The 13,938-nt window shown below is 38.0% G+C and overlaps 1 protein-coding gene across 2 annotated transcripts in view; it reads right to left on the bottom strand.

The window, feature by feature from the left end:
• Positions 1-13,938, bottom strand: part of EP300 (E1A binding protein p300) — a 68,498-nt gene that overhangs the window by 35,687 nt on the left and 18,873 nt on the right. For both annotated transcript variants that reach the window (XM_024579053.3, XM_024579054.3), the window contains exons 3-8: positions 7,927-8,103; positions 6,598-6,859; positions 5,857-5,970; positions 4,448-4,693; positions 1,910-2,003; positions 1,203-1,340 (exon numbers count right to left, since the gene is read on the bottom strand). In XM_024579053.3, the coding sequence (XP_024434821.2) occupies positions 1,203-1,340; positions 1,910-2,003; positions 4,448-4,693; positions 5,857-5,970; positions 6,598-6,859; positions 7,927-8,103 (1,031 nt within the window). The remainder of the gene's footprint in view (positions 1-1,202; positions 1,341-1,909; positions 2,004-4,447; positions 4,694-5,856; positions 5,971-6,597; positions 6,860-7,926; positions 8,104-13,938) is intronic.

The following is a 13,938-nucleotide window of genomic DNA, read 5'->3' as shown; positions in this document are numbered from 1 at the left end:
TTTTCCTGACCAGAATGTAAGAAATGACTCCATAAATATACTCTCTGAACTCTCCCTATGACTCTAATATGGAGCAAAAAATTACACCGTGCAATTTGCATGAAGGAAGTGAAGAAACCTGACCTTTGTTACAGTATAAATCTATAACAGCCTTCAGATACTTCTACTCCTCTAAATTTATTCACAGCTTAGTAAAATAAAACTTAACCATCACTATGAGATCTTACAAGATCAAAAACGTGAAGTAGAAGGGGCAAAAATGCATGATGATTCTGCTACATGTCTTTTAAGCTCTAGCCATTTCCTACAAAATGCTTGGCACTAGGTGTTCCTAAAAACTGACAAATGTGATTTCTAGCTACTAATTTTATCAGTTGGATATCTCATTTTCTGTTGTACAGTACTTGAAGGAATAAATGGAAGTTTAGAAAAATACTTGATGGGAAACCCCCCCCCACAAGCACATTTACCATCAAGTCATCAGAGGATCAACCCTAAATAATTATCTCTGTTCATTAACTTAAAAATATGGACGGAATGAACGAAGTAAGTGAAGGAAAAAAAAGATTGTTTTCTTCAGGAATTAAAAATATTGTGTGCTGTTTGAAGTGTAAGCTCTGTAGTCAGTGAGGTCCAAGCTCTATCTTCTTTCTGATATTGGGCACATTATGATTTCCCACTATTTGCCTTTCCCCTCATTATCCTGAGAAGCGCTCTTTAACAAGACAGTGTTTGTGAGACAAGAGTGCCGGTACATATTCTCAACAAACAGTGCAAACTATTTCACAAAATGTTGTTATGTATACTTTTGGGGGATCAGAAGATCATCCTACCAGATTCAACTTGTCAACGTAATAAAAACTTATCAGGGATAACAAAACATTTGCACTGTCATAATCTAATGAGATGAGACCTAGTTTTTCATGAATTTTTTAAAGGCAGTGACAGAAAAATGAATAACTTTTAACTCTCATATTTATTACTGTCACCAGGCAGAACAGATCACACTCCTAACAAATGATGGTGAAAAACTTGAGAAGCAGAGCTAGGAAGCAAGAAAGCAACAGGAGCAGAAGAGTATTAGCAGCAACAGCCAGGCGATAGAAAAATCAGTAATATTCCTCCTGGGGTTAAGTGCCTGGCAGATTGGAAATATGGTGACATGGTAACTCCTTATGGATAAGACACGCCTACAATCTTACAGTTTGTGAACAAGATGATTTCGAAGATCCTGAGTAATATCTTCATGCCACTGTTTCCGAATTCCAGTATTGGATGGTTGAGCTGCCGTTGGCATAGGACCCAGGGAGGCCACACTGGCATTTTCATTCATCATCGGGCTTTAAAAAGGAGTGGTGAAACAGTTTTAGTGAAGTTTAGGGAGCAATGAGATTTCATTTAAGTCCAGTTGAAAGTGATGACCACAATGGGTCCAATACACAGTGACAAGTCTATTTGCTAAATGAAGAAGTATGGGAGGAAATAGTGCACGTGTTTGTTTCTGTGAGGGAAGGTGTCAATCCACAACATTTCACTGTGCGGAGTGGAGAAAGATGATGTGGGTTTTTAGCAGGCTAAGTCTCTGCTATGAGACTATGCTGTCTTTTTGACACAGCTTATCCCAGGGAAGTCACTGGGCAATGGACTAATACTTAACACTGGGACAGAGCAAACTCATTGTGTAAGTAGCTGCATACTTACAACTTCTTACTGCATATGGGAAGGTATAGGTTACCCCAAATAACTGATATGATTTCAAATAGGATATAGAAAGCCTGAAAGTATGGATGCAAACATTCTATTTATCTTTATTCATCAAGGATATCTCAAAATAAAAAAGCTAAAACACTGTAGAAATTTTAACAGATGTTTTAAAAAAACGACCACAGAGCACCAAAATAAAACTTACTTTTGAGAATTTATGGCTGAATGCAACATGGAGTCAGAAAGAAGATTCGAAGTTTGAACCCCTACACCTCCATTTACTCCCATAGGACTAGCATCTAGGTCAAAACAAAAAACAAGATAGAATATTTTAAATACCAATATAAAAAAACAAATAAAAAAGCCATAAAAAGGGAAAAAAGAATGAATGAAAAGCTATAAAAGCACTAGAAGAAAATATCGCAAGAAATTTTTACCCTTTCAAGACCCCAAACTTAGAAGCTATAAGGACATTTAGAAATTTGAGAAATAAATAATCAAAATAAAGTCAAGAGACAAACAACAAATTAGGGGAAAAAGTACTAGCAGCACATGTAATTATTAGCAGTATAACCTAAAATTCAAGGAATATGCACTCTTATAACATGGGAGGGAGAGGGGAAAAAAAGCCACCTTGTTAAAAGAAAAACAAAAAACCCAAGATAGAAAAGAAGGGGCGAGCCCTGGCTAGGGTGGCTCAGTGGATTTGAGTGCTGGCCTGAGAACCAAAGGGTCACCAGTTCCATATTTAGGTAGGACACATGCCTGGGTTGAAGGCCAGGTCAGGTCCCTGGTGGGGGTCACGCAAGAGGCAACCACACATTGATGTTTCTCTCCATCTCTTTCTCTCTAAAATAAATAAATAAAATCTTTAAAAAAAAAAAAGGTGGGTAGGATGAAGTCCAGCAATCTTCTGATTTGTAGGTTGGCACCCAATCCACTGAGCCACAACAGCCAGAGCCATTTTTAAAAACTCCTAACACAATAATTATTTAACAACTTAGCACCTTGTGTCATGAATAGTGTATACTTCCTTAAGTTAAAACAACAGCTTTACATTTCTGGAATAGTGTAACCAATTTGTTTCCTAATTTAGAATGAAACAACAATGGACAGAAACTGAAGCCTACTGCAAACATTAACAGAAGGATGAAAATCAGATTTCACAAGAAAAAAGCATGGTGGATTATTCAGAATCAGACTATTTTCTAGTTAAAGAACTTCATCTTAAAATAAAAGTGACAGTATTGCCCTGGCTGGTGTAGCTCAGTGAATTGAGTGCGAGCCTGCAAACCAAAGGGTCACCAGTTCGATTTCCAGTCCAGGGCACATGCCTAGGTTGTGGGCCGGGTCCCAAGTAGGGGGTGCGTTAGAGGCAACCACACATTGATATTTCTCTCCCTCTCTTTCTCCTTCCCTTCCCCTCTGTCTAAAAAATAAATAAAGATTAAAAAAAAATAAGTGACAGTATTAAAAATATAAAAAGTCATGGATTTACCACCAGTAAGTGGTATCTATGTAAACAAAATGAACTACATGTTCAATTGCCTAACAGGAAAGTGATAATCGCAGAACAAGGCTCCTTTACTTTACCACAGTCTTAGAGGGGAAAAAATACACCCCCAATTAGGCTATTGCAACACTGTTCACTGGCCCCTCCCCTCTCAGTCATATCACAGGAAGGGTAGGCAAACAAGTGCACTCAATAAACTATTTCAAAAGGTACACCATTTCTGCTGCCAGATACATATGTGGAAATCTATACTAACTACATCCACACTCATTAATACACATTTCAAACCAGAAGAACACTTCAAGCCCAAACATAATTTCTTTGCATAGTTTAAAATAGCACAAAAGCTCTGGCTGGTTGGTGTGGTTCAGAGGACTGAGTACCAGCCTGAGAACTGAAAGGTTGCCAGTTTGATTCCCAGTCAGGGCACATGCCTGGGTTTCAGGCTAGGTCCCCAGTTAGGGGTGTGTGAGAGGCAACTGATCAATGTTTCTCTCCCTCTCTATAAAAGTAAATAATAAAACCTTAAAATAGTAAAGTAAAAACAAACAAAAACTCAAAAACAAACCAACAAAACAGCTAGAAACCTAAATGTCCAACTGTTATTATATTTTTAATATAACGAAGTACTATAGAACTAAAAAGGTTATACTAGATATGGAAAGTGATATATGGCCCTATTATGCTAAAGAAATAGTCTATTATAGTCCTGGCCAGGTAGCTCAGGTGGTTAGAGCGTTGTCCTCGTATGCCAAAGCTGTGGGTTTCATCCCTGGTCAGGGCACACATAAGAATCCTTCAATGACTATGTAAATAAATAGAACAAATCGATGTCTCTCTCCCCCCTCCCCTACCCCCGCAAAAAAGCAATAAATAAATTTAAAAAAGAGAAATAATCTGTTATAGAATAACACATGGGAGAAGAGAGAGAGAAAAAAAAAGAACACACGGGATCCCATTTCTAGAAATTAAAGTCACATATGCATAAAAGGATTTAAGAGGATATAAGCCAGTAGCAGTTGCCTCTGGTATATGGATTACAAGGGGACTACAATCTTTTGAAAATTATTCCAAAAATTAATCATGTAACAAAAAAAATGAAGGGGGGGAGACAAAAACAGGTATATACACATAGAGACTAAAATAATCTAAGCAGATAATCCTGTATTTTATATAGCATTTATAGACACAACCAATAACACATCAGTCACTAGAAAAACACAAACTTACTAATGTTGCTCATGGACCGCATGCCTTGGGGAGACTGCCCAGACTGCTGATTCTGCTGGTTCTTTGCCTGTACCTGGGGCTGTGTCGGCATCTGATTTACTTGATAGGGCAGTCCGAGGGCTGCGTAGGCTCTTTCTATAGAGCTGGGGTCAATCTGACTAACAGTGCTTAAGCTGGGTGTAGACTGCTGACCAACCCCTAGAGAGCTGGTATTTCCAAGTCCAACTGGTGCTCCAGTCAGAATTGCTGCAGAAGACAAAAGAAATGGTATTACAACATTAAAGATGGTTAAAAAAAGAGACCAACATATTTAAATGAATTTTAAAAATCACAAAAATTACTGTTTTGTGAGACATCTCCACACATGCATCTTTCCCCCCATTATTTCCTTGAATTTCTAGATACAAAACTGAATGGTGAAAGGGAATCATTGACATGAAAAGTCTTTTGATCCAAAATACCCAAAAGCCTTTCTACAAGCTGAATCAATGTCCTTAGCAGTGGTGTAATAATGCCTCCGAGCCGTACCAATGCCAACACTAGGTAGCATTATTTCTGCCAATATGAAGGGAGAGATGGTACTTCATTTCTTACTTTAACAGTGAACTTTTTGGCATTTCTTCCCTTTAATGAACTGTTTCCTAGTCTCAATTTTCTACTGGGCTATGTATGACTTCATTATTTATTAAGTTAAAATGCTTTTCTACATGCTGCATATGTATCTCCAAATTTTTCTTTCAATTCCAAGTGCTTAATGTTTAGATTCTAGAGCAGAGATGTGATAGCTGCACTTAAATCTTCCTACCTTTTTACTTGTTTTTTCTCTAAGAAAAGCTTCGCATCATTTCAGACTTCTAAAAATAATTTCCATTGTTTTCTCTTCAAATATAATTTTGAATTATCTAAATATTTAGTTCACAGGTATAGAGCCAGAAGTAGCTTGTACAATGTTAAAAGCAATGATCTTTAAGTTTTCATGAATTTAAAAGTGGAGCTTAAGTACATCTATCATTTTTATAAAGAATGACTAAGTTTCTGCATGTTATTTTAGGTAATAAGCAGTTTAATTCTAACCTCGTTAATATGAAATTAATGAAAAATGATAACTAGGCAGTTATAGGAACTTCACAAAATCAAATTCTTTAAATCCCACCAAACTGCACTGGGTAGAATCTAAGAATCCTTTTGCTATAAAAGCTTCAAAAGATTTAATCACTGCCCTGGCCAAGTAACTCAGTTAGTCAGACCATTGTCTCGATAAGCCAAGGTTGTAGTTCACTCCCTAGTCAGGGCACATACAACGATCAACCAATGAACGCATGAATGAGTGGAACAACAAATAGATGCAACTGTCTCTCTCCTGAAAATCAATGAAAAATAAATCATTTAAAAAAGACTTAATCACTTACACTGTTGATTTCTCTTATCCCCAGCATTTTTAAGGGGGAGACACACAGGACAATCATGCCTTGTACAGTTCTTCCAGTGTGAAATGATTTGTCGAGAAGATGCACAGTGTGCCACTAAAAAGAAGAAAAATTATTTTCGCCCCCAAATGCAGGTTACATTTTTACATTAATCTCAGCTAATTTACCGATCACTTAACAAGTGCCACAGATGTTAACATTCATCTTCGTAACAGCACTACAGGGTAGCTATTAGTACTCATGTTTCATAGTTAAGAAAACAGGTAAAAAGGTGGTAATTTGCACAAAGTTGTATAGTACCCAAGGTGGGATTCAAACTCAAGCAGTCTGGCTCCAGAGCCCATATTTTCACCACCAAGCTGTACAGTCTACTTTATTCCATAAAAACAGATTTCTAACAACACAAATACATGAATTGTATTAAGGCAGGTAATACTGTCTTAGTATCGGGCTACAGGATAGTTAGCAAACAGTAATATTTAAGTATGCTATGCTGGGGCAAATCAGACTTGGTGAGGATCATCACAAAAAGGAAGTGCTTTAAAACTTTCTTCTCCTACCACATCCCTAGATAGTCACACACAAAATGATACTCAAAAGAATATCCTACTACAGAGGAAGACATTATTAGTAAAGGAGTCTCAAACAGGGTTGATCATGTTTTCTCTTCTCTCTGACATAAATACTAATTGCTGAGCACACAAACCCTTTGAGCTCACTCACCTTGGCAGGACTTGCCTGACTGGCAGTGTGTCATATGGTTTAGGACGTTCTTCATTGTGCGACAGTGGGGAAGGTTGCACTGCCGCACCTCCCCGTTAGCCTGCTCCCGGCGCTGGCACTTGTGCGCATGCAAGAGGAGGACAAGCTGCTGTTGGATGAGTTTGCGCTTCTCTGGATCAGCCGTGTGGGCTCCAGAACCCATCCCTTGGGCTACTGGAGTCACAAGGCCTGGCTGCTGGACCTGAGGGGCCTGCTGTTGGCCCTAAGGGAGAAAACAATAAAGATACACTTAATGTTAGATGTCACAATCTGCTCTTTAATAAATATGAACCTATACATTTTCAATTAAAACCTTTAAGGACAGTCTACTATAAGCCAGACTCCATTTTTGACACAGATTCCAAAATAAATGATACTCCTACCATTGAGAAATACAGTGTAATAAGAAAGCAAAGTACTTACATTATCAAAAGATATAATCAAAGAATGAATAATACACAGAGAACAAAAGAAAAGAGAAGGACATGGTAAAACTCCAGTGGGGCAGGGAAAAGCAAAGAATCTGTAGTAAAGAATATGTCGAAGACAGGTTCTGGAGAACAAAGGAGCTTCTTGGGAAACAGGATCTTTTAGGTGGGTGAAAATTAGCTTTTAGAAACTCTGGAAGAAATTTCGTTTTTCCAATATAAAAGTAAACATTTCTGGGGACAGAGATGCCATTTTTTATTCATCTTTTTATACCCATTGCCTCACTTCCTAGAGTACCTAATATAGGTATTGAATAAATACATGACACAAAGCAAAAAACTAAGACATCTGAAAGAGAAATAATATTTCTACAGGACAATTTTTTTTACAACTAGACAGTTTTATTTTAGAAAAATAGCAATGTTTAGAAATGTTGGAGATTTTTTCCATAACAAAAATCGCTGTTTATAACAATGTGTAACTTCGACAGGGAAATTCCTTCTTTGCAGCAGCATCATATTCAAATCAGTAGTTATGTTCATTAGGAATGGAATCCTTGCCAGAGTCCCTCCCAAGGAAAAAGGCTCCACTTTCCTGTCCTGCAGACATGCTCACAAGCAGAAGCTGCGCACTATAGCAGACCCCCAAAACTTTCATTGTAGCAACACCATTTGTTCCTATTTGGACCAGCATCCTTACTGATCAATATCACTGGTGACAAAACACCACATGAACTGGAAGGAGGGCACCAGCCTCCTTAATCACAGGGGCCCCCCATCACATTGTAGTATACAGAAGAAGGAATGAAAGTTTGTTAAAATGCCAGTGTGAAGACAAAACTGCAGACAGATTACTACCCACCATGCTGGGCATTCCTCCACCAGGAACTGCCTTTTTGTCCATTGCAAACGGAGACAAGCTATTTGGTAGAACAGACTTCGTCGGAATCTGGAGACCAAGGCCACTGGCTCCAATCTGTTGTCCAGAATTCTGAGTGTATGGCGAACCATAAGGATTAGGGTTGTTCATCATTCCCATCTAAGAATAAGAAACAGAAAAAACTTACATCTTCCTCCTAATAATAGAACATTATTATTCCTTTTCCACTTCCTAAATTATAAAGAAAATTTTAAAGGAAATCCTCTGTATATATGAACAGACTGTAGAGTATGCTCATGAAAATACATTTTTAAGATTAAGATTTATGAACCTCCAGTTCAGTAAATTTACAGAGCTATTTTCTGTAAATATTTGACATAAATGGGCTTTGGAAAAACTTATAAGCATCTTCATTTAGCTATACCTGCTAAGCAAGGTTTGTCATACATCTCCACTTTTAATGCATTAAACGCACTTTCATTTAACGTACAAACTATGTGGCTTAATGAATTCAACTCAGTAACTAATTTAATCCTTAAATATATGAAGTTTGATACGTCAAAGCATCTGAATGCTTATTCCAGGCATTTCATTTATATAAAAGGTAGAAACTGGTAGATTGGGGGTATATCTTCTCTTTTTTTATTAAAGATTTTATTTATTTATTTTCAGATAGTGACAGGGAGGGAGAAAGAGAGGGAGAGAAAAATCAATGTGAGAGAGAAACATTAGTTGGTTGCCTCTTGCACACCCCCACCTGGGGACCTGGCCCACAACCCAGGCATGTGCCCTGACAGGGAATTGAACCGGCAACCCCCTGGTTCACACGCCAGCACTCAATCCACTGAGCCACACCAGTCCGGGCGGATATATCCTTTTTTATTTAGTAACACAGTGGCACCATGATTCAAAAAATTTTTGAATCTGAATCCCTTACACAGAACATGCAGACTTCAGAGTCTACTTCCTGATCTCTTAAACCTAGCTTCTATATTATGAAATTACCTGATTGGCTCTTAAATTTAACTTTCTTTGCAACCCCCATGAAAAAGAAGCCCCCTCCCCCTAGTGTTTATATAAGTCCACCTGGAGCCATCATACTGTATAATGATTAATTGAAAGAGTATTAATTATTCAAGAGCCAAATGTTTTGGTGATAACAATGATGCAAGCAACTTACAGTTCTGTTTTTTTCACGTAAGATCTCACCAGAAGTCCATCATTGCCTACCAGAAACACACAGCAAGCACTGAATAGAAACTAAGGCCACTACAGCTACCACCCAATTAAAAGGAGTCATCAGATTTTAATCCTTCACCGTTAGATCTAATTTTATCAAAGGGTCCTTCAAATTCTACCTCTACACATCTAATCCAAATCCTTCCCTGCATCCATGGCCACTGTCACTGTCTTAATCCCACGCCCCTCACTGCAGCCTATGTAGACTGTCCGACATGTTTTCTTGCCTTCTGTCCTCATTTACTCAATTCAAGGGAAAAAAACACCATGTACTAGATTTCATGGTGTGCATGAGGCCTGACTACTTACTTCTCCATGGTACCCAATTTCCCATACCCAGTAACTTGCAAATCTGAGAGCATACTTCTTAAATCTCCAGTATTTGCCTTAAGCTTTTCCTTTTTGCTAAAACCAGACAGTGGTTTATCTTCCTTTCCTATCTGACTCCTGAATGCTACCCTATAAAGGAAATAAGCCCTAGCCCAGTAGCTCAGTTGCTGAGAGCATTGTACCAAATTTGGGGATTCAATCCTCAGTCAAGACACATGCAAGAATCAACAGATGTATGCATAAATAAGTAGAACATCAAATTGATGTTTCTTTGTCCTTTTCTCTCTCTCTCAAAAAAAATCAATCACTAAAAAATTTTTAAAGGAAATAAAAGTCAAGTTCACAAAGAAGAAGTCCAATTTTCATTTTTTTTGTTTCTTATTCAGTTGGTACAAGTATAACTAAGCAGCAGCTACAGATTCTACTAATCCTTTAAAATACATTTCAGAAGTTAACACCTGTGTGAAGCATCTGTTTATTGTCCTAAACAGCTAAAGAGTTCTTTCTACCCTGATACAAACGTTCATGCCTTTATTTATAATACAATTTAGGTAATGAAATAATCTGTTAAAACACATGCCTTTATTCCCAGACTACACACGAAAGGGAAAGAACCTTACTTAATTTAATTTATATGAATAAGACGTCTTTATCAGTTCAAAAGTTTGCCTATAGTGGAAAGGCAAATTAATAAAAAAAATTAAAGTGCATTCACATTTTCCAGATGACACTGGAGACCTGGAGTTAAAGTAACTTGCCAAGTGCTCTAATGATGAAAGGAAATGAGACTGAGAGAACTGGCATGGTTTGGGCGAAAGCATAAAAGAATTGGGCAGCATAAATGAAAAGCATCCGGAGTAAAAAAAACTTAATTCATTCAGCCTCCAATAATTGGAATTTCCTAAGTGTATCTGGCTAGTAAGATTGTAGGGACAATCAAATATCGAAATAGCCTCCTATGCAAGTTCACTTAAAAATAGATTTTATTTATTTTTATAGAGTGGGGAAGGGAAGGAGAGAGGGAGAAAAACATCAATGTTTGGTTGCCTCTAGTTATGTCCTCCACTGGGGACCCAGCCCACAACCTAGGCATGTGCCCTGGCTGGGAATTGAACCATCAACCTTTTGGTTTGCAGGTTGGCACTCAATCCACTGAACCACACCTGCCAGAGCAAGTTCACATTTCTTTTGGTAGTTTCGAAAGTGGCTGAAAGTACTGCTGCTACATATGCCTTTAAAATACAAATAGTTATACTAACATAGTTCCAACAATATGCACTCTTACACTTGGGGGAGTTATATTGCGCTGTTTCTTATTAGCATGGAAATTCGTGACAGACATAAAATGAAAGCCATTCTATCACAGAACCTGCATGACAGGCCATAAAAGATCGACAGACAATAAATTAAGACTTCAAGAGCCCATTATTAACATAAATAAAATGCTGGGATTTATAACCTGTCTTAATGTCTCTTGTTAATGAGCATTATGTCTTTATTCAAATACTACATCCCAAGAGAATCTGGTCCTTCACATTTGCTCACAAAGTCACTGCCTTGCCTGCCTATACCAACTGAGTTTCAATCAATTTCTGACACTGATTGTTTCCTCGATCACAACACATTACCAAGTTCACTCTCTAGCAGACCGGCCTCAAACAGACTGCAGTAACTGCTCATCGGTTGGCAGTATTCATTCTTGACACTTCTCATCACTCAGACCAACTGACTCAGGGTTTGGTTTTACTGTCTCCCTCAAAGTTCAGCTGCCAGTGTTACAAATTAAACTCCCCAGTCCCTACCACTCCCTCACAAATATAGTAAGGGAATATACTGTATTTAATTTCTGCCATACTGTAATCATTTGATTTTGTTCTCTTCTCTGTAGATAACATGATCCAGTTGTCGAATTACCCACCACCTACCTGGACCACAACAAAACAGATAACTACCTAAACTGTCAAGGCAAAGGACCAGGATGCCACTAACAGTTATAGGCAGCTAAATCAAAGACAACCTACAGTGAACTATTTTTTCTTTCTTTTAAAAATAAATTTAGCTCTACAGGTTGTTTCTAAGTTTTCAATATAGTAAAAGCAAACACTGGGGGAACAAAGGAACATAAAAACACATGATAGTAACAACCACTGACAAAAAGGAGTGCCCAGAATATAAAGAATGTAACAGTTTAGGGACATTTAATAGAGAAAAAAATCCTTTCTCTTTAATTTAAAAGACTTAATTTTTTTAGAGAGGGAAAGGGAGGGAGAAAGAGGGAGAGAAACATCAATGTGTGGTTGCCTCTCGCACGCCCCCTACTGTGGACCTGGCCTGCAACCCAGGCACATGTATTGACTGGGATCAAACAGGAGAACTTTTGGTTTGCAGGCTGGCACTCAATCCACTGAGCCACACCAGCCAGGGTGAGACAAAAATCCTTTAATAAGACTTGTAGGCACTACAGTAACACAAACAGTAACGCAGTATGTGTGACTCCAAGATTCACCAAACAGTAAAAACAAAATTAAATTACATTCTGACATTTCCTACTACCTACTGGATTCAATAAAATGTCCACATTATGTATCCAATTTACACAGTCAGCACTATGTTAAGCACTGGGGGTATGCTGATATACAAGGAACACTAATCTCTCAGATCCTACACCAAATCCTAAACATTATTTTTCAGACCCATTCCCATTATTCCTATACCACTGCCTTAGGTTAGGCAGCCTCATCACCTCAGGAGGGACCCGTTCCTTGTAAATTGATACTGAGTACCTAAAAACCACATCCATCAGTTATAAATTTGGCCCTAAGACCCTCCTATTTAAAACCCAGCAGAGTATGGCCCCTGTCTTTCTCTCTTTCAATATGGACTCTCCCTCCCTGTCTTACACTTCATACCCCTCTAACTGGTCCTTCCTATCTGCTTCACTCCTTGCCTATCCAAAGACACCCAAGTTCTAAAACAGCAATGCAACACACCAACCATTCATTGCTCTTGCTTTAAAACTTTATAGGTTAAGTGCTCTTTAACATCACTGCCAAAGACCATCAAAAACTTATGTTAATTTTAAAAGAGCTCAAAACCTGACAATATTAGTTCCTACCCCCTCAAAAAATTTTTAAAGAGAGAAAATGAAGGAGCCTTGGCTGGTGTGGCTCAGTGGATTGAGCGCCAGCCTGCAAACAAAAGGCCACCAGTTTGATTCCTGGTCAGGGCACATGTCAGGTTTGCAGGTTGTTCCCAGTTGGGGCACATGCAAAAAGCAACCTACTGATGTTTCTTTCCCTCTCTTTCTCCCTCCCTTCCCCTTCTCAAAATAAAAGTTTTTTAAATAAGAGAAAAGGAAAAGGGGGATTATTCCTAAGACCAATACTCACTTGAAAATAGTTCAGCTTCTTTTTTTTAACATCAATTTCACCAGTCACAAAGCATGTAAAATTTGGATATGTATCTGTCCAGGTGCAAAGTAACACACACCTCTTCAAAGCTTGTGAGGTAACCAGAGTCAGAGGAAAGGGGTAGGAGTTTTCTTTTCCCCCTAAATCTAGGACTACACAGTAATAAATAAAGATGTTCCAAGATTGTGTCTGTGAAAGATCCAGGGAACACTTAAGGCAGAATTTTATAAAACACATGGCTCCTGCTTTTTTATAGGCCCCAGCTTAGCAATGATCACACGTCAGGTCCTAAGTCAGTCAGGAGGTGAAGGCTGCAACCATAAAAACCTTGTGTTTGTCTTCAGCTGTGCAGGCTTTATCAATATGATTTATGTACTACAGCGATGAACAACATGGACTTTTAATTTGGAAAATGAGAGTTCTCTACAACACCGCCCCACTGACTTTGTTTCCTCACATGTATAATGGGGATAAAACTTTCAACTCATCTGGTCAATGTCAGCATTGATGGTCCTAACATATATTAAATACCTACTCAGGAGATCCTTAAGCATTTGGAGACAAATATTAATTTAGGTACAATTACACTGCCTGATACTGTCATTTAGTAATAGTTTGAATCTTGTCATCTTAACCATAAGCCATTTCATGGATTTATTGTGTATTGATTTCTACAAAAAACTAAAAACTCCAGAATATTAATAAACACTTCTTGAATAAAAAGTCTTTAGTTCCAAAGTAAGTAAATCTTCCTTCAAACTTATAATATTAACACAGTGAAGTCTCTACTAGTCGCACCCCCATATCCTCAGTCAACTTCTGTTCATGTAGTACACGTTGATTTATTCTCATCCATTAGACCTGAAAGCTAAGCCTCTACAAGACGGTAGCATAACCAGATCATATAGTTATTTCTCTCCTGCACCATAAAAATGTTTTAACATCATCACAAAATGGGAACCACAATAATTTTTAAGCATTTGCTGCTACTACCACCACTACACTAGTAAGTGCT

This window comes from Desmodus rotundus, chromosome 3, assembly GCF_022682495.2.
Source record: "Desmodus rotundus isolate HL8 chromosome 3, HLdesRot8A.1, whole genome shotgun sequence".
NCBI classification, from domain to species: Eukaryota; Metazoa; Chordata; class Mammalia; order Chiroptera; family Phyllostomidae; genus Desmodus; species Desmodus rotundus.
The sequence above is the reverse complement of the archived record's forward strand: the minus strand, read 5'-3'. Positions and strand labels throughout refer to the sequence as shown.